This window comes from Idiotropiscis lumnitzeri, chromosome 17, assembly GCF_059441095.1.
Source record: "Idiotropiscis lumnitzeri isolate Australia: NSW breed Sydney's pygmy pipehorse chromosome 17, RoL_Ilum_1.0, whole genome shotgun sequence".
In the NCBI taxonomy this organism is placed as follows: Eukaryota; Metazoa; Chordata; class Actinopteri; order Syngnathiformes; family Syngnathidae; genus Idiotropiscis; species Idiotropiscis lumnitzeri.
In genome coordinates this window covers 15456689-15482837 of record NC_142407.1, presented here as the reverse complement: position 1 = coordinate 15482837, position 26149 = coordinate 15456689, and the positions used below count along the sequence as shown (strand labels likewise).

The 26149-nt window shown below is 43.2% G+C and overlaps 4 protein-coding genes across 5 annotated transcripts; 2 read left to right on the top strand and 2 right to left on the bottom strand.

Annotated features, from left to right (window-relative positions):
• Positions 1-316: 316 nt before the first annotated feature.
• On the bottom strand, positions 317-2793 carry ufm1 (ubiquitin-fold modifier 1). Its single transcript, XM_088279155.1, has 6 exons — positions 2636-2793; positions 2476-2532; positions 2010-2067; positions 1634-1673; positions 830-862; positions 317-610 (listed from the first exon to the last, which is right to left on the bottom strand). Coding segments are annotated over exons 1-6 (294 nt in total). The 5' UTR covers positions 2638-2793; the 3' UTR covers positions 317-506.
• A 204-nt stretch (positions 2794-2997) lies between these two features.
• Positions 2998-9927, bottom strand: LOC148320536 (organic cation/carnitine transporter 2-like). The gene is made up of 11 exons (XM_088279130.1): positions 9806-9927; positions 8755-9221; positions 8056-8159; positions 7133-7287; positions 6794-6965; positions 6469-6595; positions 5574-5671; positions 4819-5033; positions 4093-4275; positions 3789-3924; positions 2998-3524 (listed from the first exon to the last, which is right to left on the bottom strand). The coding sequence occupies exons 2-11, from the start codon at positions 9145-9147 to the stop codon at positions 3446-3448; spliced, it is 1662 nt and encodes a 553-aa protein (XP_088135256.1). The 5' UTR covers positions 9148-9221; positions 9806-9927; the 3' UTR covers positions 2998-3445.
• Positions 9928-10240: 313 nt separating this feature from the next.
• On the top strand, positions 10241-14110 carry slc22a5 (solute carrier family 22 member 5). Of its 2 annotated transcripts, none has more exons than XM_088279129.1 (10): positions 10241-10920; positions 10991-11094; positions 12045-12199; positions 12283-12448; positions 12519-12645; positions 12713-12801; positions 12884-13098; positions 13283-13465; positions 13540-13675; positions 13789-14110. In XM_088279129.1, the coding sequence occupies exons 1-10, from the start codon at positions 10531-10533 to the stop codon at positions 13892-13894; spliced, it is 1671 nt and encodes a 556-aa protein (XP_088135255.1). In that variant the 5' UTR covers positions 10241-10530; the 3' UTR covers positions 13895-14110. The 2 variants fall into 2 exon arrangements, with proteins under 2 accessions (XP_088135255.1, XP_088135254.1); XM_088279128.1 differs by having other exon boundaries at positions 12277-12448.
• Positions 14111-14586: 476 nt separating this feature from the next.
• slc22a4 (solute carrier family 22 member 4) lies at positions 14587-19263 on the top strand. Its single transcript, XM_088279157.1, has 10 exons — positions 14587-14999; positions 15407-15510; positions 15597-15751; positions 16292-16463; positions 16548-16674; positions 16958-17058; positions 17479-17693; positions 18399-18581; positions 18667-18802; positions 18878-19263. Exons 1-10 carry the CDS (start codon positions 14592-14594, stop codon positions 18951-18953), a joined length of 1677 nt encoding a protein of 558 aa, XP_088135283.1. The 5' UTR covers positions 14587-14591; the 3' UTR covers positions 18954-19263.
• Positions 19264-26149: the final 6886 nt, after the last annotated feature.

Below are 26149 nucleotides of genomic sequence, written 5' to 3'. Positions count from 1 at the left end.
GTGTTCAGAGTTGCAGTCCCAAAAGGTCTCTAGGTCATGCTCTTATTTTAAGTTTTACAGCTTAGCATTACACTACTTTTTCAAATAAAAAAAAAAAATCACCAAGTCACAATTGTCAGTGGTTAAATATATATATTTTTTTAATTTTCATTGATAGCAACACTGGTTCCTGAACCTTTCAAAAACACTACCCAACCCTTGCAGGGTCTTCTTAAATTACCCAGCAACTAAATTAAATTTTAACAACACAAATGTTGAAGTTTCTGTGGCCAGAATGCGCAACGACTTACCAAATATGGTCCAAAAAGTAAGTTGCTACATTTCATGTGAGTGGTGTTTTATTATCATTCATAAAGATTAAAAATGAAGACTGTTGTTTACATCCACTTACTGAGGGATACCAAGTGGGCAGCATGTGGCTTGCCATTTTGAGTGTAGATCAACACACAAACACGGTAGAGTAGTACATAAATAGGACACGTGGGGGGGGGGGGTGCAAGGTCTGGTCACGGTGTCCTCGGCGGAGACAAGCGCCGTCCGTCTCCTCCTCGTCCCACTCGGTCTCTGGGGATGATGCGCAGCTCCGAGCCGTGCTTCAGAAACACGTTGCCTGCAAGCACACAGGAGGAAAACCGTGAGGATGGCATGGCCGAATCGATGGAAAAGTGTTCAAATCCAGGATCCTGTGCAAGTTTGTACGCCGCATGAGTTTTCTGCGGCTCCTCGCACTTGCTTCCGCGTTTCAAAAACATGCAAGCTGAGTTTGTCGAAGACTTGTACTTTTTGTGACTAGCGTATAAAAGACAAATGAACAAAAATCACGACTCACCAGCTGTTTGCGCAGGGTTGATTCCGATTCCGTCTGAGAGGAGAAAATGTTTGGTGATCATTAAAAAATATTGTCATGAAAACAAGTAGAAAGATTACAGACACAACGAACATCGCTGCCATGATGTTGTCAGGCCAGGCGCAATAAAATAAATGCTAACCCGGTAACACTCACCGGCAACAAGTGGTTGCATCAAAAATGCGGCATTGACAACAATAAATATAAATTAGTGCTGTCAAGTGATTCTTTTTTTTTTTTTTTTTAAACTAATTAACCACCCAAAATTTCCAGGATTAATCGCGATTAATCACATTTTTCAACTGCTATTTTTTGTGAAGCTTGGAACAGATATTCACTTGAATAATATCTTAGATTTAATGCATACCCACCAAATATGGAGTGTATTTAATTCAAAGAGTGCTCTAATAGCTTTGTTAGATTCTTGAATACGATCTAAACTGAGACATTTTTACATTCCAGCAGGTTTGCAAGGACCAGTGGTAACTCGAGCAGGGTGTTTTGTTCTGAGATGTGCTAAAGATGTACAGCTAATATGGTACGCAAATTATTTAAGTAAATCGAACCGAGTTAAAACATTTAACTGAGTTAAAAATTGTTTTCTAATTAATCTCCAGAATTAATGCCATAATTCTGACAGCCCTATATTGTTTCATATTGGGTTTTTTTCTCCCCAAAACTGCAGCCTGTGAGGTTTGAAAATTGCCTTCTGCTACTCTGAGAAATCGATTTGAATTTAATTAATTGTTCAGATATACGTAACAGAAAAAAAAAATCAGAACTCACCATTTGTGATGATGGCGCTGGTGGCTGACGGCACTTTGAACTGCAAACAAGAACAATTGCAAATGACATGACGACACATTTTCAATACAGTGACCCAGATTATTGTGTAAAATCAGTTCCAGACCCACCCATAATAGGTAAGAAAAAAGAAATACACAAAATAGACGCTTTGTATTAGGATTAATTGCAACATTCATAATCATGATTTTGCAATATATTAACGGGCATCATGCCTTTGGAAATTTGGCTTCTAACACGCTCATTTGTTGTCACGTGAAAGACAATGTGAAAAGTTTTTTTGGTTCGTTTTTTTGGAACAGCTGCTAGAGGTGTTGAAAATGTCTGATCGCCACTGTTTCTTGAACAGTATTCTTACCTCCTCGGCAGCGAACTTCAAAACTGCTGTGAACGGCGTGCTCTCTGGGACACTTAATCTATTTTTAAAAAATGATAAACACCACATTACAATATAGAAAATCCACATTGCTTTTGTTTTAAGTTACATGGAACTTATGATGGAACAGTGACTTTATTGTTTGTAAACAAATGTCACACACAGTGTCTCTAATACCTGCCCACACATCAAATGTCAAAAAATTGATTTTTACTATAAAGGAGCAAGTATCTGTACTTCTATTCAAGTACAGAGTACTTTCGTCACCTCGAGCGACTACTGCACTAAAAGATTGCAGTAAGCGACGAGCTCCGCATGCGTAAACGCCAACAACGTTCTCGAAATAAAACAAGAGAAATAAGACTAACATTTAGAAGATAAATCGTTCAAGTGCCATTTCGAAACGATTTTTGCCGCTGAGCTGTGTTTCAATATGAGATGTACTCACACTTTGAAAGGGAGCCGAGGGTCCGACGTCAGCGTGATTTTAAACGTGACTTTAGACCTGGACAAGCGGACACGAATAGCACATTCGTCACCCCAGCTTTAAAGGGGTATTTTGTCAAATATTTACCCGGAGCGACAGAAGAAAAAGAGTAAAAACTTACATTTTTCAGGCGAGGCGACTCAACTTGTAATGTTTAAGCACACCCGGAAGGACCCCTACTTACACGTCATCGCTTTACTTGGATTATTGCACATAAATATTAGCCTTTTCTGTTTTACAGTACTAATTTATTATACACGTAATAGGGAAATAGATTACATACACATGTGTCGAAACAGATAAAACCGGGAGGTGATTGATTGGTGCTTTGAAACAGGCATTCTTATTAGCCTACTAAAATTTACCGTATATGGCAACAGTGAGGCGCACTGACACAATGACGCCGAAAAACCAACCATTGCAAGTCACGGTTTCTAATTGTTTTGTGTGTATTTCCCTTTTTATTTCGAAACAATCAGATTTCAGTTGTGTTGAGCGTGGCGAATGTACATGGATAGTGAAATAGAAAATATGAAAAAAAAAAAAAAAAAAAAAGGACTTTTTTCAAATGTGTTTTATTATAAATTTTTCATACATTACTTGTGTAGCGCCCTTAGTGGTACTCAACACCCAAACTAATGACACTTGCATTCATCTAGGTTCGGAGATGTTGCCAACCCTTAATCATCAATTATCATTATGCGATGATTTCACATAAAAATAAACGGGGAAGGAGGTCCAAACGTTCAGTGCGACTAAAGTTTCGCACCGTCCCCACAGAGATGGTATGCTTATATTTTTGCACTGTGTGACATCTTGCATGTTTTATGTTGAATTTCTGCAAGGCATTTAAATCATGTCATTAAATAAAAATCAAATGCACTAATCATCAATAACTGTCATGATTTCTTCTGGCAATATTTTTCCACGTTTACTGGACATCCATGAACTTCCTTTGGGTCTCTTCTTGTTTGGTGTGTGTGCGTTTGTAGACGTTCTTTCGGCAACACCTAAAGGAGAAAGACAGAGTGACGACCTAACAAATAAAAAAAATATAATAATAAAATCTGCTTTGACCAGTCCATCCTTAAATCTCAAGCACTCACATCTAGTAATTTTTGGATAGAAATAAAATGAAAAGAATTTGTATTTGCATGTAATGTTTACAGTTAACCACAAACACACACACACACGCCTAGGCTTAAAAAAAAAAAAGCATAAGGTTGGCGTTGGGCTGATATGACAGTGAAGCTGGTATCTCGGCAACCGCTCACCCGGGGAATGGTAGCATGTCTGCAGGGGTTTCCGGCAGGGGCATTCCGTAGCTCTCAGGCAGCAGGAGGCTGAGCAACGCTGCTACGGTCATCAGCAAGCCCATCAGGATGTACGGCAGCGACACCGAAAAGCTTCCTGTGGCGCCCGAGCACAGGCGAGATGTCGAGACAAAAAGATGAAGTGAGAGAGAGCAAAATGTGCGTGCGTGAGTCGACAAGCGAGAGAGGCTGGAAGGGGACGTGAACGGCAGTCGATTGCTAATCGTCAGGCTTTGTGCAAAACCCCAAATTGGGCCAAACTTACTCAGGTAGATGATGTAGGGTGCGAGGATGCTGCCTATCCTGGAGGCCATGGAGCAGGCGCCCATGGCCGTGTTCCGAAGCACGGTCGGGTAGAGCTCCGCCGAGTAAGCGTAAACGTAGGCGAACGCCGTCGTCAAGCTGAACTTCCCCATCATCTCCAGTGACACCGCCAACCAGAGCAGGTCTGTCGGCAAGGATACGGCCTTCATTACAATCTTGGGTGTTTGTATAAATCAAAGAAGCACAAAATACTTGCGCTAAGGTCGCTGTTCTGCTCGACCTGTTCGATTTCAGAAAAAAAAACTTTTTCTCTGCCTTTAGGTCAGCAATGCGTGTTTTTCAAGCCAAACCATTCGACAGCTAAACATAGAAAGGAAAATATTGAGCTAAATAGAATCTTTGTCAAATGCAAAGGTTGGTCACCATGACCACTTGGCAAGCTCAGTTATGTGTTAGGTGGTACTTGTTGAAAAAGTTTGCAAGACTTGTTAAATGTCAAAATGGCTCTCATGTGACCCTAACAGAACTGTAAGTACACTCTTAAAATTTATGAGTCAAAAGTAATCCAAATTGGGTGCAATCTAAAAAACGGTTGGATTTTGCTCAAACAAGAATTTAAAAACTTAAATGAATGAACCCAATGTTGGATAAAAGTGCTCAAAATCCTCAGCTACCCTGCAATTGGGTTTGGACAACATCTCACATTTTTTAACATGAAAGGACTTGCCTGGTGGAAGGAGCTGGATGACCAGGAGGAAGATTGCCGAAGAGAAGAGACATGCGACCAGGGAGAGGCGACGGGGGCAGTGGCGGAACACGAGCCACGAGACGACGTAAGCGGGGATCTCCACAGCCCCCGACACGAAACAGTTGAGGTAGGCATCGCCGTGCAGGTTGGCCGTGTTGAGCGACAAGGCCAGGTAGCTGATGGCTATCGTACTCCTGTGGAAGGACATTGAACCTAATTCATAAACCGCTCACAAGAAGTTAGGGATATTGGGCTAGCAGGTGAAAATTTAGGATGAACCAAAAATGCGCAAAGTCCGTTGCGGGGTGGGGGGGGACTTTTCTGTTGCAAAAATGTGTTGTTGTTTTTTTCTCCTTAAAAATAATATTTTTTTCTAAAATAAATGTAAAGATTCGTAAGATTCTGGTGTTTTTCCACAAACAAATCGAACTTTATTCCAGAAAAATTCTATTTTTTTCCCCCCTGAAGTCTACGATGAAATTCCGACCTTATCAATTAAAGACATACAACCAACTACTCCCCAATCGCCAAGCTGATTTTATTGTCGAAAAATTATTTGCTTTCCCCCAAAATAAATAGAAAACATAGTCTTATATGTTTTGTTTATATTCAGTGTGGCTTTAAAAACGACATGAATTGAAACACAATTTGCTTCACTACACTAGACAAGTCATTAAGTGTGCGTGCGTGTGCGTGTTTGTGTGTGTATGCATGCGTGTGCCTGCAACTCTCACCAGACAAGCCACAGTACAGCAGACATCCAGCAGATGTTGCGAGAGCGAAGCATGTCACAGATGTTGTACACCTTCATCTCTTCCGAGTCACATTCTTTCTACAGAACATAAAAAAATTTCAATGGCAGCTCATTTCATGAAGAATAAAATAATAATTATATATATATGAAACCAATTTTTGCATTGGCTCTCATTAGACTGTGCGTGTTCAGGCACTGCTCACAGAAATTAGGCTCAGGGTCAGCGAGTGTACATTGTATTTTGCCAGACATTCCAATTCTAGCAGGTCGTCTGCCTCCCTGCTGGCTTCCACATTTGAGCACACACACACACACGTGCGTGACAACGTGTCATTTACAGTGGGCAGTTGAACATTGAGCAGTGAACCAGATAAAGAGGACAAGAAAAAAAATGCTTTTACAAGAGCATAAAAATCTTCAGATATGCTGGTTTAGTGATTGATAGTGACGTGCTGAGATTAAGTGCAGGATGAAAAGTACAAAGTATATGAAAGCGCGTCTGCCATTGTATTATACGGTGAGGAAAATAAGTATTTGAATACCTTGCTTTATTCTAATTAGAAATCATGGAGGAGTCTGAACGCTTCTACCATAAACTCATGATAGCTCAACTGTCGACCTTTTGAAATAAATTCATTTTATTATCGGAATGTTTCTTCAATTTTAACACACAATTCATTTCTTTCTGGAAGAAAAAGATTTTTTTGAAACCTCCGACTTTATTTCTTGTAGAATTCCATTATTGTGACTAATATCAACCACTGACCTTCAAAATGAGCATTTGAAAATCAACAACGCTAGGTTGATTATTTGAGGACTAATTTCCTCTTCCTTTTGGTGCTTTTTTTCCATCGTTGTCAGGAAAAGTCACAAACCCGCAAGGGAGTGAAGATTTTTGTCGGCGCCTCAACTTTGTTCCTCTTGGCGGCACATCTCACAATGTGCTCGGCCTCGGCGATCCTTCCTTGAGACAGAAGCCAGCGAGGAGACTCTGGGATGAACCTGCATGATCATCAAAACCTTGGCAGGAAGAGCTGCCAAATTCGCATCGCGATAAAAAAATTAATCGCAGGCGCAGGATGGCCGAGTGGTCTAAGGCGCCGCGTTCAGGACCCAGTCTCCCCAGGAGGCCTGGGTTCGAATCTCGAATTTCCCCATTGTGGGACTAATAAAGGGAATATTAGTATTAGTATTACCTACCACCAGAAAATCAAGAGGAGGAAACCGGGCGTGTTGATGCCCAGCAACAGCATCCTCCAATCTCGCAGGAAGTAGGCGTGGAGCGGCAGCAGCAAGTAGCCCATGGCGAAGAATAAACACACGCCCGCCGTGGTGAAGAATTGGCGCACTCCAAGACTGAGGAGCTCCGCTCCTGGAAGGCAATCCTTGCACCTCATTCATAGTTAAAATTGGGATTTTGTTCCAAGATTAAAAAAAAAACATCCAACTATACCCTTAAGATTCTGAATCCTTTCTAAAGAAACTTTGGAGAAAAAAAAAAAGTACAAATTTTCGTGAGTGCTCGTTTGTGACAGATACCAAGCACGTAGGTAGCCAAGTAGTGGGAGATGGTCAACATGCCACAGAGGAAGTACAGGACGCAGAAAGCTACCCAGGAGGGGGAAAAGACCTGGATGAACGTGCACAGCGTCTGGCCAGCGAGGGTGACAAACAGCACGATCTTCCTGCCAAACCTGAAAAGGGAATAACGATGAAAAATGGAGGAAGTATGGAGATGCTCCTTCCATACTGTGACGACATAGAGTGGTGTATTAGAATAACTCATTCACTTCCAGCCGAGTAAAAAAATAAAATAAATGGACTTTTGACGTCTTTAGCCGTCAATGGCAGTATATGAGTTAAGATAAGTAACACCATAAATAAATAAATAAATGCTAATTCATTTGTATTATTTTTATCATAATGTATTTATTATTTTCAGGAAAAAAAGCTTGTCAGTGATTTAACAACCTTTTTTATATTTTTTTTTAAATCATTTTGGGGGTTCCAAAAAACGTTTTGTTTTTCAAAAACCGCTTTGATGACCTCCTTCTTGCACATCAAACACATCCGACCACACTTTAGTGGTCCTTCACAGTTTTCTCCTCAAAGTTAGCCACCGATTTGCAAAGCAGCTCACTCCGACAACTCAAAAGTGTTTTTAGATGCATAAAAATAACATTTCAGATGTGTCAAAAATCAATCGTTTCTTTTTTTTTTTTTAACTTGGTCGAGCTTGCCAAAATCAATAGGATTCTTGCTCAGATTCACGGGAAAACCCGTCTGCGGGACGGAGAGTCTTAAAGGCAATACACTGAGAGCTCCAACGCAGGAAGGGTTCTCGCCTGTCCTCATCTTTCCATTGTGGCACTCGTGAACTTTGTCAAATAATTACAAGAGCTGGTGAGCTATTCGCCAGTTATTCATTATTTCGATATGTGTGTGTGTGTGTGTGTGTCGACCGGTCAGAGAGCTGGCCAGACGGGAATGATCCGACAAGGAAGCCGCAATAGTAGAACGAAGTCGTCAGGGGGCTCTTCCACTGCTGCCCACACACAAGGTCCCACTGCGACACACACACACACACACCCACACCCCCCCCCCCACCCACACACACACACACAGAGGACAGAAAAAACAATTAACACAATAATAATTAAAGCTGACGTAAGCCCCTTACAACCTAATAGCCCCTTTTCAAAAATTGTTAAATCTTGACGCCATTCTCCTGCAACATTTTTTTTATTTGATCAAACTGACCATAAAAAAAAAAACTCGGATACCTGCTTCAACTCAGAGCTCATTTGAGCACATTTCCTTCTCATTTGTTCAAAGTATGAGCCTTGAAATTCACACCAAATGTCCGACTTCCCAGTTAATTTCTCACATGGGTCCTTTGGACTTTTGTCCTGAAAGTCCACCCAATTTTGTGACAACTGCTGAGAGAAGCACATTTTTCTAGCCCTGTAGCTCTGAACGAATCAGAATTCTGAGCATGTCAGTGACGTCGCGCACGTCAGTTCTAGCTGGAATCAATTCCCAAGCAGGATTTTGTCAAAAGTCTTGAATTCACCCAAAACTGTTGCTTCGAAACCAAATGTTTGCACGTTCTCCGCGACCATTAAGCAGTTTGGATCATGGATTGATGGACTCGCACTAACCTCAGACACGACGGTGGAGGTGTAGATGTCGCGGTCGTACTCCCAACCATCCAGGCAGCTCTCTCGGGGCACGGCGCTCAGGTTGACATCGGAGGGCAGCAAGCCTGCGTCCGAGTAAGCCAGTAGAGCATCCAAGCGGTACCGGGAGCACTGAGCGGGCCGGTCGTCCTCCTCCAGGGGTATGCTGGCGTTGCGCCACTCGTCCGTCAGGTTTAGCCCGTGCGTTGGCACGAAGCAGCGGTGAGCCGGCGTGGCGACCACAAAGACGGCCATCAAGGTGCCGTAACCGTTGGGGATGACGGTGATGCAGAGTAGCAGGACGATGCGACGTTGGAAGGGCCCCCACGCCCCCAGGAACGCCGTGTCGGCTTCGAAGTCATTCACGTCGTCCATCCTGCACACTGGCGACTGATTCTCGAGTGGAGCATTTTTTTTTTTTTGTTTGGACTGGTCCACCCTCTCACTCTCTTACACACACACGCACACACACACACACACACACAAACAAAAGCACAACATTAACTCAAGCCCACATTCAACCCATGGACATTTATTGTCAGCACTGAAATGGAACACGTGGAACCAACACCAAGGTGGTTTTACTAGCTTAGTCGCAGGAAGCTTAAGAACATTTTGCAAACGTTCATTTTAGTCGCATGAAATTTGGCATACCTCATCTGTCTGCCATCCTAAAAGATTTTGCTTGCAATTTTCTCGTACATGAGATAGAGGCTTGGTGCTAAATTAGAAAAATAAATGAAGTTTTTGTTGCTGTATGTGAATAAGTAGCGGATAACTCGTCATCAGACAGGAAACTCTTATCACTACCAGCCGAGTGAAAAAAAAATGCATCTTTGACGTGTTTATCCGTCAATGGGAGTGAATGAGTTAACGCAAAGTCAACATCTGAACCAGTTTTACTTACCAACATAAAATTGGGTAGAGACTTATCATTTAACATAAAGGATGTGTTCTTAAAGTATAGATTAGAAAACTTTGATCAAAAGATATCGATATGTGCAATAGCATGTGAGCATCAGTCGTTTCTCACCTGGGTCTTTGTTTTCACTTCGAGCACGACGATTGATGACATGATGTCCTTTTGGCGGTCGCCGTTTACTGTATAAACGTTTAGAACCACAAATGTCACTTCGTGCGGCGCAGACTTCTGCCAAGGCCCACCTGCTAACAAAAGTGTTGCGTTTGTTTGTCAATCCGGTCGTTAGCTAGCCGGCTAAACATCTTCCACCCTTGTGCTACAGTCTTTTTTTTTTTTTACATTCACACTTTTGCACGCAAACAATTAAGCATTAACGTTGGTGAACGTTGAAATGGTGGCCCGCTGTGAGTTGACTTAAAATACAGTTCTTTTGGGTGCTTGAAAGCTACTTAGCGCCATTTAGAGTACAAGCACGTGCACTTCTAAAGAGTATTTAAAAGTGTGGAATGTTGTTTGGAGCAAACAGTCGCCCACTGCTACGCGACGAGCCGTGGTGGTAGTGCGACGGGGGAAACGCAGATGGACTGGGACACTTTTTTTTTTTAAGCGTTTGATCATATCCCAGTAAATTAAATCAGCCGGTCGAGGGGATGTGTCAGGATAAATCAGTTCCTCTCCTCCTTCCATGAGTCCTGATTGTTTTCCCCACGCCAGATGAGAGCGGGTTTGTCTCGAAAGGGGGGTTTTAATGCTCTGCTGGGGCCGAGGGGACTCACTGGCCCACTGAGGGTCCTGCTCAGTGATTGAGAATCACCACAGCACACGCGCTATTCAACATGGGCGACTACAACGAGGACACAGCCTTCCTGGGCCAAACCGGACCTCACTTCTGGACGACTTTCATCCTTCTCAACACCATTTTTGTCTCCACCGGATTCAACGGGCTCTACATCGTCTTCGTTGGGGCAGCCCCCGAGCACCGCTGCCTCGTGCCAGAGGTCAACCTCACGGCAGCGTGGCAGGATGCCATCATTCCCATCACCGAGGTGGACGGACGCGAGGTACGCAGCCAGTGTCGGCGCTACAAGCTGGATGTGGTCCGGAACCTCTCAGCGGAGGGATACGCTCCGGGGACGGATGTCTACCTCGCGGGCCTGGAGCAGGAGGCCTGCTTGGATGGCTGGAGCTTCAGCAAAGATATTTACCAGGCCAACATTGTCACTGAGGTCAGAATGTCTGTCACAAGACTATCATGTAAAAATCGACGGAAAGAATTCACTGCACGTGTCTTTGCAGTGGGACTTGGTCTGTGACAACCAGTGGAAAGTTCCGTTTACGTCCTCCGCTCTGTTTGTCGGATATCTTCTGGGCTCGCTGATCTCAGGCCAACTTTCGGACAGGTACTCTGAAAATATTCAGATATGGTGAACATTGTGCATGCAGTGACCTGTGACAGGGTCATGTCCTGTTGACGTGAGCTTTTGATAACGTTTGTCTTGCAATGTTTCAACTGAAGTCGAGCTCAGAGAGACCGAGTACTTTTTCTTGGAGATTGTTGAAGAAGTCCTCTTCTATTCGCAATGCTGTTCTATTACAGCTGGATAAACTCCGATAGTGTACCCCCTCCCCCCCAGACCCCCACCTGCCTTTTTCTCCAACATGAGAGGCAAAAACAACGAGCCAGGATTGTGGCCAGCTGCGGGGTCAGCGAGTGTGACATGAGGGCGTCTCAGAAATTGAATTTAAAGAACAACCAAACCAAACCATCATTCGTTTCATCCTCAACCTTCGGTCACCTCCTGACTAACTTGAATAATATGTTTATGTGGCCAGAATCCTTGAAGTAACGTGAATACCAAGGTCTTCAACTGTGACAGTCGAGTGAATAGAGCAGGCGTGGTCAAATTACGGCCCGGGGGCCACATGCGGCCCGCTAAACGTTTTAATCCGGCCCGCCAAACTTGAAAAAAAATTAAATGAATAAACCGTGTTCATGTTTTATTTTCTAAATACTGTGATGTGTCAAAGACAGATATTTTGTTGGAATGCTTTTGATCATTTTTCATTTAAAATTAAATGTATTTTTGTTCTCCGATGACACTCCATCCCTCTGCTCCTGGTCCGGCCCCTCTGTCAAATTTTAGAACCCATTGTGGCCCGCCAATCAAAAGGTTTGCCTGCCCCTGGATTAGAGTCTACTTTTATATGAATCAGGACAAGTAGGACAAGGCCACAGATACTTGGATCAAAGGATTTGATTTGTTAAATGGAAAGTGGTTTAAATCAGTTGTTTTTCTTGGAAAGCCTCAAGGCACCAAAGCCCAACTTTCCATCATTATCCCTTCTTTAGATTTGGAAGAAAGAAGATCGTTTTCATCTCCCTCGGGGTTCAGTGCATCTCGGTCCTGTTGCAGTCCTTCTCGCAGTCGTGGCGGATGTTCTGCATCATGTTCCTGTTTATCGGAGCCTCCCAGATTTCCATCTACATCTCTGCCTTTGTACTAGGTACGGTCTCGTCTCTCTCGCCTTGTGTCTTTCAAAGTCACCATCGATTCTTTCTTTTTTTTCTTCGTCTTGGACAGGAACAGAGGTGTTGAGCAAGGCACTTCGTGTGATCTTCGCCACACTCGGAGCATTCCTCTTCTACGGCATCGGCTACATGATTCTGCCATGGATCGCATACAGCATCAGGGAGTGGAGAACCCTCCTTGCCGTTCTATCGGCTACCTCTGTGGTCTACATCCCTCTGTGGTGGTATGAGACCCAAGTCACTCAAGAACCATCCCGGGATTTGAAGTCAGAGAGCCTTATTCTGTGCTTGCAGGTTCATCCCAGAGTCCCCCCGGTGGCTGATCACTCAGGGAAGAGTGGCAGAGGCTGAAGCCATCATAAGAGAAGCTGCCCGGAAGAACAAAGTCGAGGCACCGCTCGTTATCTTCAGAGGATCTGAGGTGGAGTTTCTGAGTTGTGTTGGTAACTCGTGCCGACTTTGACGTTGATGTATTTTGGTTCTTGCAGACCCTGCCTCCGAGCAAGACGTACACCACGCTTGACGTCCTGAGATCCAAGAACATAAGATGCATCACACTGATGTGTCTTGTTTTGTGGTGAGCACGGTCAAAAATAAAACGACTGAGAACGTCACCGACTTAATGCGAGTTGCTGAATATTCTGTCTTCTCCCAATCAGGATGGCCATCAATGTGGGCTATTTTGGTTTATCCCTGAACACCTCCAACCTCAGTGGGAACCCCTTCATGAACTGCTTCTTGTCGGCGACCACTGAGGTACCCGCCTATGTCGTGTCCACGTGGCTCCTGAAGAGATGTCCCCGAAGGGCTCTATTGTCCATCTTTCTGGTCATCGGTGGAGGAGTCCTGCTGCTCATCCAGTTCATTCCGGCGAGTAAGTCTTAGACATACCGCACAAAATCACTACGCCAAAAATCAGAGATCTGTATCTAACAGGGGTGCCAAGATTAGTCGACTAATCACGACGACGTCGACGATCCAAATTGTCGACAATTAATTGAAGTCGTCGACGAGTCGTTTATTTTTTGATTTGGCGCTTTGTTTTTCTCATGAAACAGCCTTTGAGTATGTGGCCTTAGCTCTGGAAATGACCGGAAAATTTGGCTTCACCATGGCCTTCGGCATCGTCTACATCTACACGGCAGAACTCTACCCCACCGTGCTCAGGAACCTCGGCATGGGAATATGCTCGTCGGCCGCTCGCATTGGAAGCATCACAGCTCCCTACGTCATCTATTTAGGCATGTTGCGCTATCATACGCCGGTACTTTTTTTTTTTTTTTTCAAACACTTATTGAGCGTTTTCCTCTGGCAGGCACTTACAACAAGGCACTTCCATACATTTTAATGGGAAGTCTCACCATCGGCTCCTGTGTGGTCAACTTCTTCCTTCCAGAGACCTTGAACCGAGACCTTCCGGAAACTCTGGAACAGATGCAGGAATGGCAAGGGTAAGGCTAATTTGGTAGAGCTTCACAAGAGAACTCAAGAAACAAAGATACACCGAGAGTACCCGCTGCATCTGTTCTGTGTTGTGACCATCCGAACTGTTGCATCTCTCCAGGTTGTGCTGTGGAACCCCAAAAAAGAACTGTGCAGAAAACGGAGGAAGTGGACACCCGCAAAAACAAAATGAAGCCAAAAATGACCTGCAAAGTATCACCGTGTAGCTACTCAAGTAGCATTTATTCATCGACAAGTGTTTTCCTTTTTTTTCCTTTTTTGTTTTAAATTTGAAATCTGAAAAAGCTATTTTGGAATCGGCTGCAGATTTGCAATTTGTTCATGATTTTGCGAAACTTTCCATTTGTGTTAGCTGTCAAAACACATGGATACCTCACTGGTCTTTAATTACTTTACATGTAAATAAAACCAAATTGCAAACATCTCAACTGTGTTTGTACAATAGAATATCGGAAAACTTATGGCCCCACGTTGCGAGTGGAACATAAACGTACGTACTCCGATCGTAGCATTATCTCTGACCATGCAAAGCAGAAGCCGAAGACCTTATCCTGTCCTTATCTTAGCATTAACAAGTGTTCCATGAGATGCAGAAAAACAAACCATGATGTACCGGAAGAACTCCAGTGCTGCACTTTTCCCACAATAATTTTTTTTTTTGTGTTCTAAAATCACAAGTGTCAAACGTGAGAATGCAATTTATGACAGTTGTGCAGCGACTTGTTAATGTTTAACACATTTTCCAAGTGATGGTCCAAGGCCAATTCCCTCAAGATAGGGACATTTTCTTTCATTGTAAGTAATAAGTGCAGACTCGACAGTTACTGTGTAACCACCCCTGGCAGATGAGGCCGTCTAGGTTACTCTTATTGACTGATCATTTGTTTAGTGGCACGTTTAACGATGGGCGACTCGAAACTCCGAGACTACGACAGCATCACGTCCTTTCTGGGACCGTGGGGAGCCTTTCAGCGACGGATTTTTTTCGCCTTGGCCATCAGCATCTACCCCAATGGCTTCATTGGCATCTACATCGTATTTGTGGCGGACACGCCGTCTCACCAGTGCCGCATCCCAGAGAACGCCAACATCAGCCAGGCGTGGAGGAACGTGACGATCCCCATGGAGACGGTGGATGGCGAGACCAGGCCCCGGTCTTGCGCCAGGCTCAACCTGGAAATGGTCAAGAACTACTCTCAGAACAACGTGCTCCCAAATGTTGGGGTTGACGTGGCCAGCATTCCATTAGAAGCCTGCCGAGACGGCTGGACGTACAGCAAAGAAATCTACCAGTCCACCATTGTTACTGAGGTGAGCCGAAAAAACATTTTGACAGCTCTTTAGTTGTTTAAAGCTACCGCTCAAAAAACACTGCAGAAATGTTAGATGCGTGTTGGCATTTCTTGGTGGTTCCATTGCTTTTTAGGTACCATATATTCCGGACTATAAGGTGCACCCGTATATGAGCTGCAGCAAGTGCTTTTTGGGACGGGAAAAAAACAAAACTAAAAAACGCTATACAAGCTGCACCAGGTTATAAGCCGCAGTTTTTTTATGTTCAAAAAAATTTGATGTTTACGGCATGTACAGAACGATTTTGTACTGTGAATGCAGGTACATGAACACATTGTTAAAACAGTGCCTTTTAACACGGCAAAGTTCAATTTCTTGGGTTGTACTTCTTGGTAACAAACTGTTGACATGTGCACATTCTTCAGTGGGATCTAGTTTGTGAGGACGCACACAAAATCCCATTGTCGTCCTCCGTCCACTACATAGGAGTGCTGGTGGGGGCATTTCTCTCGGGCCAGGTGTCGGACAGGTGAGCAAAAGTGCCACGCTTACGATTGAAGATGCATTCAAGTGTTGATTCAAAAAGAAGGAATTTTCTGTGCTTCGTAAAAACAGATACGGAAGGAAGCCAGCGCTGTTCACCATGATGGTCCTCCAGACAGTGGCCATCACGGCGCAGATATTCTCTAACAGTTGGGCGGTCTTCACGTTCATCTATTTCCTGGCGGGTGCCGGCGGGTTCTCCAATTACATCATCGCCTTTGTGCTGGGTACGTTTGAGAAACGGTTTGATGTTTTTAAAAGGAGATGTATTGTGCCTTTTTGTCTCAATTAAGAACAGTTGCTCAGTGTTGAAATAAAAACTTTCTGACCATCCAGTTTTGGCGGTGGGCGGGTGAGGGGGAGCTGGTTCGGGGGCGTTTATTCCGGCTCATACGTATGCAGAGTACGGCTTTCGTTGCCATGACAACCAAAAGTAAAGTCATCGCAACTAAGTGAAAACGACTCATTTTTAGACCTAGTGAATCTAAACCTTAACATTTTTTTTCAATCAACTAAAAATGTATTTATTTTCGTGGTGTTATTGTAAACTTGTGGCGTTTGAAACTCCCTCCAAAAAAGGCCCATAAAGAGTCCATTCTTTTTTTTACGGATGGAGTCAGCGCTTCAATAATTGTAGTTGAAAATACTTTCGATTTTATTTTAAAAATATGATTTAGATTCTCGATGGGTCGGCCTGAACTTTTTACTTTGCTAATAATAGCTGTCTCTCTTGATACATGGCAAATTTCTGCATATTCCGTCCTTAGGAACCGAAATTCTGAGCCCCAAAGCCCGCGTGGTCTTCTGCTCCCTGGGGGTTTTCATGAGTTCGGCCATCGGATACATGCTCATGCCACCCGTGGCCTACTTCCTGCGCTCCTGGCGGCTGCTACTGATCCCCATGGCCGCCTGTGGACTGATATACATACCCCTATGGTGGTAAGGGCATGTCACGGTGACATCATGATGTCGCCTTCCACTTCGAGGTGAGAGCCTTTCACCAATGTCCACCGTTTTTGCAAGGTTTATACCCGAGTCGCCGCGCTGGCTGCTGTCCCAAGGCCGACTCGAGGAGGCCGAGAGCATCCTGAAGGATGCTGCCAGGATGAATAAGGTGGACACGCCAGAGGCCATTTTCACAGAGGCGGAGGTCAGAGTCAAAATGTCCATTTCTCAGAAAAACACGATGAATATTAGCTTTTGTGGTCAAAATGCTGTGGATTATGGCCGTCAGATCCTTGATGGAGTATAGCAAGTTGAACAAAACGTACTCATGTGCATCTTAAAGTTTAAAGAAGGTCAAATAAAGTTCAGCTCTGACGGGTAGAATGTGTTATAGGCGCAAACTAAAATTTTACTGAAAAGTCGCATATCGCTAACTTCTGTAGTAAAATTGGAAAAGAAAAATGAAAATTTAGCATCTTTTGTTCCAGATTGAAGATGCAATGCTGATGAAAGACAAGAAATACAACATTGGCTCCATCCTGCGCAGCTGCAACATCTTCACCATCACCTTGTTGTGTTCAATTCTGTGGTATGTCCTTTTCTGGCAAATCTTGATCCTCAAAGTACTTTGACAAAAACGTGTCACAGACGCATGCGAGCAACCTCGTGGCGCTAAGAAAAGATAAACCTTCGAAACCTCGATTGTCAATAATTACAGAGGAGTTTCAAATTTGATGAAAGGCAACAAGCGATGCGTTTGGGATGGTTGAGCTATTACGTGTCAATGTTAAAAGGCATATACAGAGTTAAAAAAAAGTGACTGTAGTGACGAGTACAGCGGGCTCTCGATTTATGAATCACCAATCGCAAACTACGACAACTTGCACATTTTGCTATAGAACATAACTGTCGCAAATATCGAGCGTCAAGTAACACGGAATTAATTTCTAAATGATTATTTGGCATCTAGTGATAGATTGACCGGCCGCGTTCTTTTTGGGCCCAACAGGTTTGTCATCACCATCAGCTACTACGCTCTGATCCTGAACACATCCAACCTCCACGGCGACCCGTACCTCAACTGCTTCTTGTCAGCGGTGACAGAGGTTCCGGCGTACCTGATCGCCCTGCTGCTGCTGCACTTCTGCTACCGCCGCTTGTGCCAGTCGTCCACGCTGCTGATGGGTGGCGTCATGATCCTGTGCGTCCACCTCATTCCCATAGGTAGCGACGATGCTGCGTAGCACAGAGTTTTTAATTACATCCTTCTGGCAAATGGCAATGGCGATAATGTGTGTCTTGTTGTGTTGGACTAGTCTGTAGCGTTCCATACGGTGGACCACAGTATTCAGTTGCCTCGTTAGCAGCACCAGGTGGATATTCGTGGGAGCGCTCTAGAGTGGATTTGATCCAATTTGGCGGGCAGGACTTTTTTTGTTAGCCTTGGTTGGTCGGAGTCCCACTCTGTCCCACTGTTTTTTTGGTGTTCCACATGGTTCAAGTTTGGGGCCCTTGTGTTTTTATTGTTTTTGCTGCCCTCGGGTTCTATCTTAAGAAAGCATGGTATTTCCTTGGTTTTAAATTGGACCGGCAGCCCTATGCACCTGCCTGGTGCCTCAGGTTAGCGGGCCAGACACTATTGGGGGTACCAAGGACTATGCAGATGCTCCGATGGGATCAAGCTTATTCCTTTGGAATGACATCCCGCTAAACTTTAGGCAAGCCCCCTCTCTGTCCATTTTTAAAACGCGTCTTGAAACATTTTTATTCGTTGGCTTTCCACTCAGCAAGAGACTCGCCATTGTTTTTAATGTTTTATTGTGTTTCCAGTATTTCTGATTTTTGTGCACAGCACTTTTGTACGCAGCGATGGTTGTATTTTAAGTGCTCTCGAAATAAACTTGTTGTGTTGCGTTACTGTGTGGTCAGACCTGCAGTGGGTGGCCGTGCTGCTGGAGATGCTGGGTAAATTCGGCGTGACGGCAGCCTTCTGCGTCGTGTACGCCGTCACGTCGGAGCTCTTCCCCACCGTTATCAGGAACACGGCCATGGGCTGCTGCTCGATGGCGGCTCGTGTCGGAACGATCATCTCGCCCTTTATCATCTACCTCGGTGCGTACAGTGTTCCCCCGTCATCATATTTCGATGGGAGCAAATGAACCAAGGCAAATAAAAATGTGGATTTCTCCTACAATAGGACTATATTATAAGGCACTGCCATACATTCTGATGGGAGCTTTGGCCATTTCCGGAGCCTTCCTCTGTCTCCTGCTGCCAGAGTCATATGGGAAGCCTTTGCCGGAGACCGTAGAGCAGATGCAGACCATTTACAGGTGAGTTTTGAGTACGGATCCAATGCATGGTTTGGAAATCTAAACCAGAACATGATCTTGTCACTATTTCCACAGACGAAAAGGACAAGACAAAAAGAAAGCTGAGGATTCTGATGCAAAGGATTATCAGAGTAAAGAATCCAAGTTGTAGGGGATCAAATGACGCCGCACTCCGGATTGTTCACGTGTATCTTTGTAGACGGACCTTTCCCAAGCTCGAAGCGCGACTCGGGAAGATTTGATTTTGCCCCCAATTGCGATCCAAACAGCCGCAACACGCCAATGTGGTTAACATGTCGTCAGTGGTGAGAATACGGCTTTTAACATGTATTCCCTACATTTGAAAACAGCTAGCAGCTCTTTCTACTACTTTGTCAAAATTATTGAACTCCACGAACGACAAACCTGATGTTAAAAAGTCATAAATCGAGCGATGTTCAAGTCAAGCACGGTTGAGGTCTTTATTGATTGATATTTTGAGATCTAATACGGGGGGGGAAATGGGGAACACAAAGTGAGCAAAACATGTTGATAGCATGCGAAGATTTTTTTTTGTGTGTTTAACCCTAGAACATCTGAACTTTATTTGTGGCTGATTGGGGGCACTTAAAATACCAGAGGGTGTGTGCTAACTTTCATTTTACATGAGTTTCTCCTCTGGAAAACATTGACTTCTGCAGGTTGTAGGACACATTCATGGTGGGAAATGTTTTGAAATTGTTTATATTTAATATAGGTTTTGAAGTGATTTGTATTTATTAAAAGCTGTTAATCTGTACAGAGTTTTACCTTTATCTTTTTTACACAAGCACCTGCAAGAGCAAAGTGTGTGGAAATTTGCCACCTGGTCGCTTCTTAAGCATTTTACTTCCATTTTATCACTAACTGGCAATGATTAACATAACTCTTCAATTAATCTTTGATCAAACTGCAACGCGGGCTTTACACGTGCACCAGTTGGATCATAATTGTTAACTTTAACATGCTTTTCAGAAGACTGTATTTATGTCCTCTTAATAATATTTTCGTAGTCAGTGTAGTTTTCTTGGCTTTTTAACGTTGCCGTCCACTTGTTGTTGTTCTTCTATAATATCTGTCTCCAAATAAAGTTATGTTTAAAATTTTTTTGGGACGGAACCAATGTTAAGCGTTGTTTCTTTCCGTCGGAAACATTCTGCGACACTGTTACTCATCTGTCAATCACCGGCCTCCCTGGCTCTGATTGACTACAGCTTGAAAACAATGTTCTGTCTTCGTTAACGCCCATTTTATGACATCTCGGCAACGTCAAAGTTGAGTCGACCAATTGTTTATTTTTGTGCATTGTCGTGTGCGCGAGGGCGCGTGTGCGTGTGAGTGAGTAATTGATAGACATTTTTTTTCTTTTGTTTTCAAGTAATAAGGACGCCATTAGCCTGGAGGTAACGGTCTAAAAGTTGCTCTTCGTAGGCGAAAGGAAAGTGAAAGTACGCTTTTTCCATGCATGCTGTCGGAAGACCTCGCGTTTTTTTTAAGTTAGTATATTTACGGTATTGCCATTTTCCCCAACCTACAATTGGAATACTTGGCCAGAATCGAGGTGAGTTTTCAACCCTCCTGTTGACTTTTTGTCCACACGTGTTTGTGGTCGTGTTCTTTCTTACCTTTCGACGGCGTGTCGTATGTTGTCCTTTACTGCTTTGATTCTCCTGACCGTGCTCAAAACACGTAAAACAAAACATTTTTAGGTTGAGTTAAGGATCCGTCATGCCATAGCTGTTCTATTATTACGTCTCGACATAGTGTTGACGTGCTAAGGACCTGAACCGTTAGAGTACAGTGATTTGGTTTAAAAAAGTTGCTTTGTCACAAATCGCCGCTAGATGTCACCAAACACAAGTTGGGGAACCACTGTTTGTCCACTACGGTGACTAAGAAATGTTAACTAAATTAAAAGAGGAATAAAAATAACCATATCTGTGAAACTACACTACAACTTAATACTACTTACTGTCTATCTATTCGTCAACCTAGATATCTGTCTATGTGTCCATTTATCAACCTTTGTTGCCTTCAGTAACAATCTGAAATCATAACTTTCCTCACAGACTGTTGCACAAACCATCAAAAGTTGGGTGTTCCATTCATGTACAGTGTATATTCGTAGCTTTCCTCACACAACGGAATATTTATTAATAATAGCAAAAATCGATTGTCTGAAATAATCCCTTTCCGCAATCAACTCATCTAATATTCTAAGAAAATGAAATGCAAATTTTCTTTCCGTAACAAGTCCATCTTTCAATCCATCTGAGTCTTTAATTGCACGTTCAGGCGTTAAACGCTGTAAGAGGATTAACCCTCGAGATGGCGCCAGAGTACGAAGAAAAGTCAATGTCCGACGTCATCTAAAAGGAATGTAGATAAAAGAAGTGTCTCTTAATGACCTCCCGTGATGTTTCCAACCCCAATGTAGCATTTTCTTTTTTTGCTTTGAAGCTTATTTCCCACATTATCTCGTGCATGCTTTGCAGTGTCCTCGCATAGTTCGAGGATCACTGAAAAACTCTTAAAATAAACCCGGGCTGACAAAAGCAAATAGCACAAAAAGCTGGTGGCCTCACAAATACTCTTTTCTGTTTTCAGTTTTTCAGATCAACTTTGTCACGCAAACATTCCCAGATGCCGTTTAGGCGTGAATGCTGCTCCGAAGTGAGGCCCGCATGCGTTCCACAATCTCGCCATGCAAATATTTGCGCCTGCACACAGTCATTTTTGTTTGTTGAAATCGAGATTAAGCGGGCTAGTAGGTGTTTGATTTGTTAGTATTAATTCTCTAACGAAAACCTGTGATCCTTTGACACCGCCTTTCGAAAAAGTCGCTCATTCCGATCCTCTCGGGATTCGAGATAGAGAAAATAAACATAACAAAAACAATACAAAAATATTATTTAATGTTTTTTTTCCTGAATGAGTAAAAAGGCTTTTGTAAGTTTTTGTGTGCGTCTGTGTGCACGCGCGCCCGCTTAGCTTGGAGATAAATAAAAACCAGCTTGTTGGCACATATGAGCCAATGACCCAGAGTCGTAATTCCCAGCTCAAGGGAGCATTTCTTAGGAAATGGCTTTGGCGCAACTGCTGTCAGGCGCCCCCTGCTGGACAATATAATTACTGTCTATCGCAAGTCATGTGACTTCTGCTAAATCAGACTACAGCCTGAACCTTGTACGATGCTGTGACACCTTACATTGTTTCATTGGACATTCATGATCACCACTTAAAGAAGATAAATGATGGGTGTTTGATAACTTTAATAATGTCCTAAAATGGCTCTTAAACTTGTCGACTCATGTTGAAATAATCAAACAAATACATTTGACGTATGTGAACTGGTTCGACAGGTTGCCGTCCTGTCTTCTTTATTTAAAAAAACAAAAAACGTTTTTGTTGCAGCTGTTACCAGCGTGTCCGCTGGCACGCCTTGGGTTGATTGCCCAGCGAGACAACGCGGGGGGAAAAAATTCCATACTACAGCCCATTTGTGCTGCAAACAAGCTTTGGCCTGGTTCACAGGCCCAGATATGACTGCCGAGTGACTTTTTAAAAAAAATTCTGTACATTCTAGGTTCGTGTGTTACCTTGGCTTAAAAAAGCAATTTAAAAGATGCAAGCGCTAGACAATACGCAACGGTGAGACAGCTAATGAACATTTATTTAATAAAACAGGTGTCAAGCTGTTTATTGCCACTCCCAGTTGAAGTTTACTGCCCAATTAAACATAAAACACAGAGAATTACACATTGTGTATTTAACCAAACCACCTTTGTGTTCTGAAAGTTTGCTAGCTTACTGCTAGCGCACATTTCAAAACGCTATAAATGAGCTAGCGAAGCTAGCATCAGCATACTTATGTGTTTGTTTTTGTACGAGTACCAAACTGTACTTTATTAATCTGGCCCTGGTTATAATGACCTGAATTTTCCGTCTGCAACTGTAGTCATTTTGTAATCACTTTTATGAACATTACAACACAACCTGGGAACCTGACCTATTTTATGGAGGGGTTGTATTGTATCTACGACGGGTTTAGGGGCGGAAGTCCGCTCTCTACTTGAGTGTCATTCGGCTCGTAAATATTGTTGCGTGGGAGCGTGTGCACCCACTGTCGGCTGTGCGAGCAATTTACTTCCTGCGATAACCGCAGTTTGACCCCGCATACTCCAAAAAAAGTCATACAGATTCCAGCAATACAAAGCCGTCGTTTTTATTGATCTTTTTCTCTCTAACTGGATGGAGCATTCATGAATCCCTTGATACTCGAGTATTCTCCTTTTATTCAGTCTTTTCACATGTGAGCAATGACATGCCAAGACATTTTTAGAGAGACGCCGCTTCCCCCTCCTCAGGAAGGAAACGAATAACAAACAAAGTCAGCAGTTACTCTTTTATATTTATAAAAATAAGCGAGTGACAGAACATTTGATTTTGAAATTTTTGACAATTACTCCACTTAAGCTATATCACAGTTCAGAGTTTGCACCATAGTTTTTTGTTGTTTTTTTTATGGTGATGGTGATCAAAATAGATAGGGAAAGTAAGAGGAAGAAAACATGTTTGCACAAGTGTGCACACCCCCATTTGCTGACTTTTGAGTGGGGGTGTGTAGACTTTTTATATCTACTGTCTCGCACAGGCACCGCAACGCATTATATTTTCTATGACTTTTATGCATACAGTATATTTTGTGTGTTTTAATACGTTGAAATGTGTTTCAATTGCGTGGAAAAGATTTTAAATTATTATTATTTATTTTAATAACATGGTCAGGCTACATAGTGGATTTTCTTTTGCTCATGGTTCTGGAAAGTTCCCTCGAGCGATAAACAGGGGTTCCCTGTGTCACATTTTCATTGATGTATTTTTTTTTTTTAAATGTCTTATCTTTTATTACATTCTCAGACCGCTTAAAGTTTTAATGACCTGCTGTGAGTCTGGCTCACTTTATCTAACCGAGTAGTGGCCTGGCCTGTTGTTCTCCCAACCCCCCCAAACCCAGGCACCCTGCCAAAAAGCGCTGCTCACTCCCTCCATCTTTGTTTGCGTGTGTGCGTGTGTGGGGGAGGGGGGGTGTGCGTGTGTGCGTTCATGGTTTTCTTGATAAGGGCAAATAAGCTGGCATCAAAAATACTGTTTGTGTGCGCGACCTCCCATCTTTGTTGTCCCACACGACTGCTTGAGCTGTTCTGCTAAATCACCTGACTTTCTGTCACTCCTCCTCCCCTTGGCTTCCTCTCTCGCTCTCATGCAAAAAAAAAAATTATATGCTCCCGTCACTTACACACGCGCACACCCACACCTGCGTGTAGCATGTTTGCCAGGCTTTTCGGCAGATGACATCAGACATTGAGAATGAAGCACGCTGTTTGTTTTGGCAAGACCAGAATGGTTAAATGACACGAGATGGTTTCTGAAGTTATGTTAAAAACATCATTTGGGTGCAGTAATTCATACAATTGTCATGAGTATTTGTAGCATGCTGCAGTTTTCCGTGTACTCATGAAAACTCAGTCATGCAATTCGCTCTGTTGTCATGATCATTTGGTCAACATTTGTACAACCCAATAAAAAGTGCAGGTCAGATCACTTGATGATCTTTTTTTGTTTTGTTTTGTTTTGTTCTTAGTGCAGACACAATTTTTTGATGAGTTCTCGAAGAAAATTTCCCATGAGACCTGGCCGGCTCGTTCCGGCCGGAGGGAAGCATGCTGCCGAATGTCTCCCTCGCTGTGCTCTTTCAACAACAGCCCTGCACATTTCCTGTAAACCATCTGACCGTTCCCTCCGCTCACACCCGCGCAGCCTTCAGACACTCCCACGTCAGCAATGGCACAAGCCGTGAGCACGTCAATGTTCAATTTGCTATGAATGCAGCATCAACCTTCAACTCTTCCTTGCCTTCGGGTGCTTTTCTTTGGCCTTTGTGAACTTTTTTGGGTGTAACCGCCATCGAAACAGGATGGCTGTGGAGTGGGCGCTTCGTTCAACTGGGCCAGACTATGCCAGGATTCTCACCAGCATTTTTCTACCAAACCTCATCCAAGTCTTGGCATTCTCAAACACGTTTTGTGATGCGCAGGAGTAGTCGAACCGCTCTGGACCGACGCCACCACCGCGTTCAAAATAAATACGATGGATTTTGCGTGCCTCGCAGAATGAGCGAGACGTCTGCTACGGTTTTAGCGTGCTTCACAATGACCTTGTGGTCCACTAGCTTAATGCTAATGCTAACACTTAATAATGGAAAATGCAAAAATGGCCCTTTTAAGACATTGTTATATAATTGGCACATTTTTACAGTTTATAGTTTTCACAGTGTACTTTACCTTCTGCAACGAGCTGAAGCTTCTACTCTACAGAAAATGTTTGTCATAGTTACCGAAAGCTAACAAAAAAAGCTAAAACTCTCGTAGAAAAACTTCTACGTGGAATGGTTTTGACGTGATGAAAATCAGTGGCGTTTGTGTGAACTGGGAGAAGTTGACTTCCAAACACGGAAATGTTCTTCTTTTGCTTCACAAAAGTCTGCTAGCTTAATGCTAAAAAACATCAAACCGCTTGCGATATTGCCGTAGACAGCACGAAAGGTCTTTTCGGTGACTTTTTAAAGCTTCAAGGTTGCCTGTTTGGGTGTACATTGTGATGTCGGATTTGAATTTAAGCGTGATTTAGCACGTTGCCCTCGGATTTCCCCACCATGATCTCTTCCTGTCGCAAGTATCAAAATGTCAGGGTGGTAGCCTGACATCCCCACATCCGTACTCATCACTTACTCGCTATATTTAGTGAGCATTTGTTGCCTTTCGACTTGTAAGAGGTCAAATGTGGACTATTGAATATGTCGACGCCGGGAATTATCTGCCTGGATGTAACAGGGCGCTTTCTGTGTAGTCTGATGTCATTTAATCTCAAAATAACCAAATAGTTGAGTATACAACAGGAAATGCCAGGATGCTGACTTTGTCAAGTGAGGAACGGAGGAGGGGGAGGTTTGTTTGGGCTGGAATTCAAATGTTTCACAAGAGTTTGAAAAAAAAAAAAAAAAACCTGACTGAGTGATCATGTTTATAATGTCCACGTGGAAAGCACCAAAATTGTTCTTCTGTCACTTTATTTTTTTATTTGTAGACCAGGCTGCCTAGACCTGTACAATAATTCATCACTCACTAGAGCAGGAATGATGTTAACATTTCATAACGATGGACAAAAAAAATCTGAAGTATTATAAATATGTTGAAATATGTATGGATATATTAAAATGGATACATTTATTTAATTTGTTTGTTGTTAATTTGCTTATTATTCAATTAT

Excerpts from the sequence above, each read along its gene's own strand:
- ufm1 (XM_088279155.1), bottom strand. Across the intron at positions 2,068-2,475 it reads CCTCGGCTCCCTTTCAAAGT|ATTAAGTGTCCCAGAGAGCA; the intron begins GTGAGTACATCT and ends TTTTAAAAATAG. Across the intron at positions 863-1,633 it reads CAGCGCCATCATCACAAATG|ACGGAATCGGAATCAACCCT; the intron begins GTGAGTTCTGAT and ends TTCTCCTCTCAG.
- slc22a5 (XM_088279128.1), top strand. The coding sequence starts at position 10,531 with ATGGGCGACTACAACGAGGACACAGCCTTCCTGGGCCAAACCGGACCT. Across the intron at positions 10,921-10,990 it reads AGGCCAACATTGTCACTGAG|TGGGACTTGGTCTGTGACAA; the intron begins GTCAGAATGTCT and ends GTGTCTTTGCAG. Across the intron at positions 12,802-12,883 it reads CTGATGTGTCTTGTTTTGTG|GATGGCCATCAATGTGGGCT; the intron begins GTGAGCACGGTC and ends TCTCCCAATCAG.
- slc22a4 (XM_088279157.1), top strand. The coding sequence starts at position 14,592 with ATGGGCGACTCGAAACTCCGAGACTACGACAGCATCACGTCCTTTCTG. Across the intron at positions 15,000-15,406 it reads AGTCCACCATTGTTACTGAG|TGGGATCTAGTTTGTGAGGA; the intron begins GTGAGCCGAAAA and ends CACATTCTTCAG. Across the intron at positions 17,694-18,398 it reads CGTCCACCTCATTCCCATAG|ACCTGCAGTGGGTGGCCGTG; the intron begins GTAGCGACGATG and ends CTGTGTGGTCAG.
- LOC148320536 (XM_088279130.1), bottom strand. The coding sequence starts at position 9,147 with ATGGACGACGTGAATGACTTCGAAGCCGACACGGCGTTCCTGGGGGCG. Across the intron at positions 5,672-6,468 it reads AAATCTTCACTCCCTTGCGG|AAAGAATGTGACTCGGAAGA; the intron begins GTTTGTGACTTT and ends TATGTTCTGTAG. Across the intron at positions 3,925-4,092 it reads ACCCTACATCATCTACCTGA|GAAGCTTTTCGGTGTCGCTG; the intron begins GTAAGTTTGGCC and ends CGGGCGCCACAG.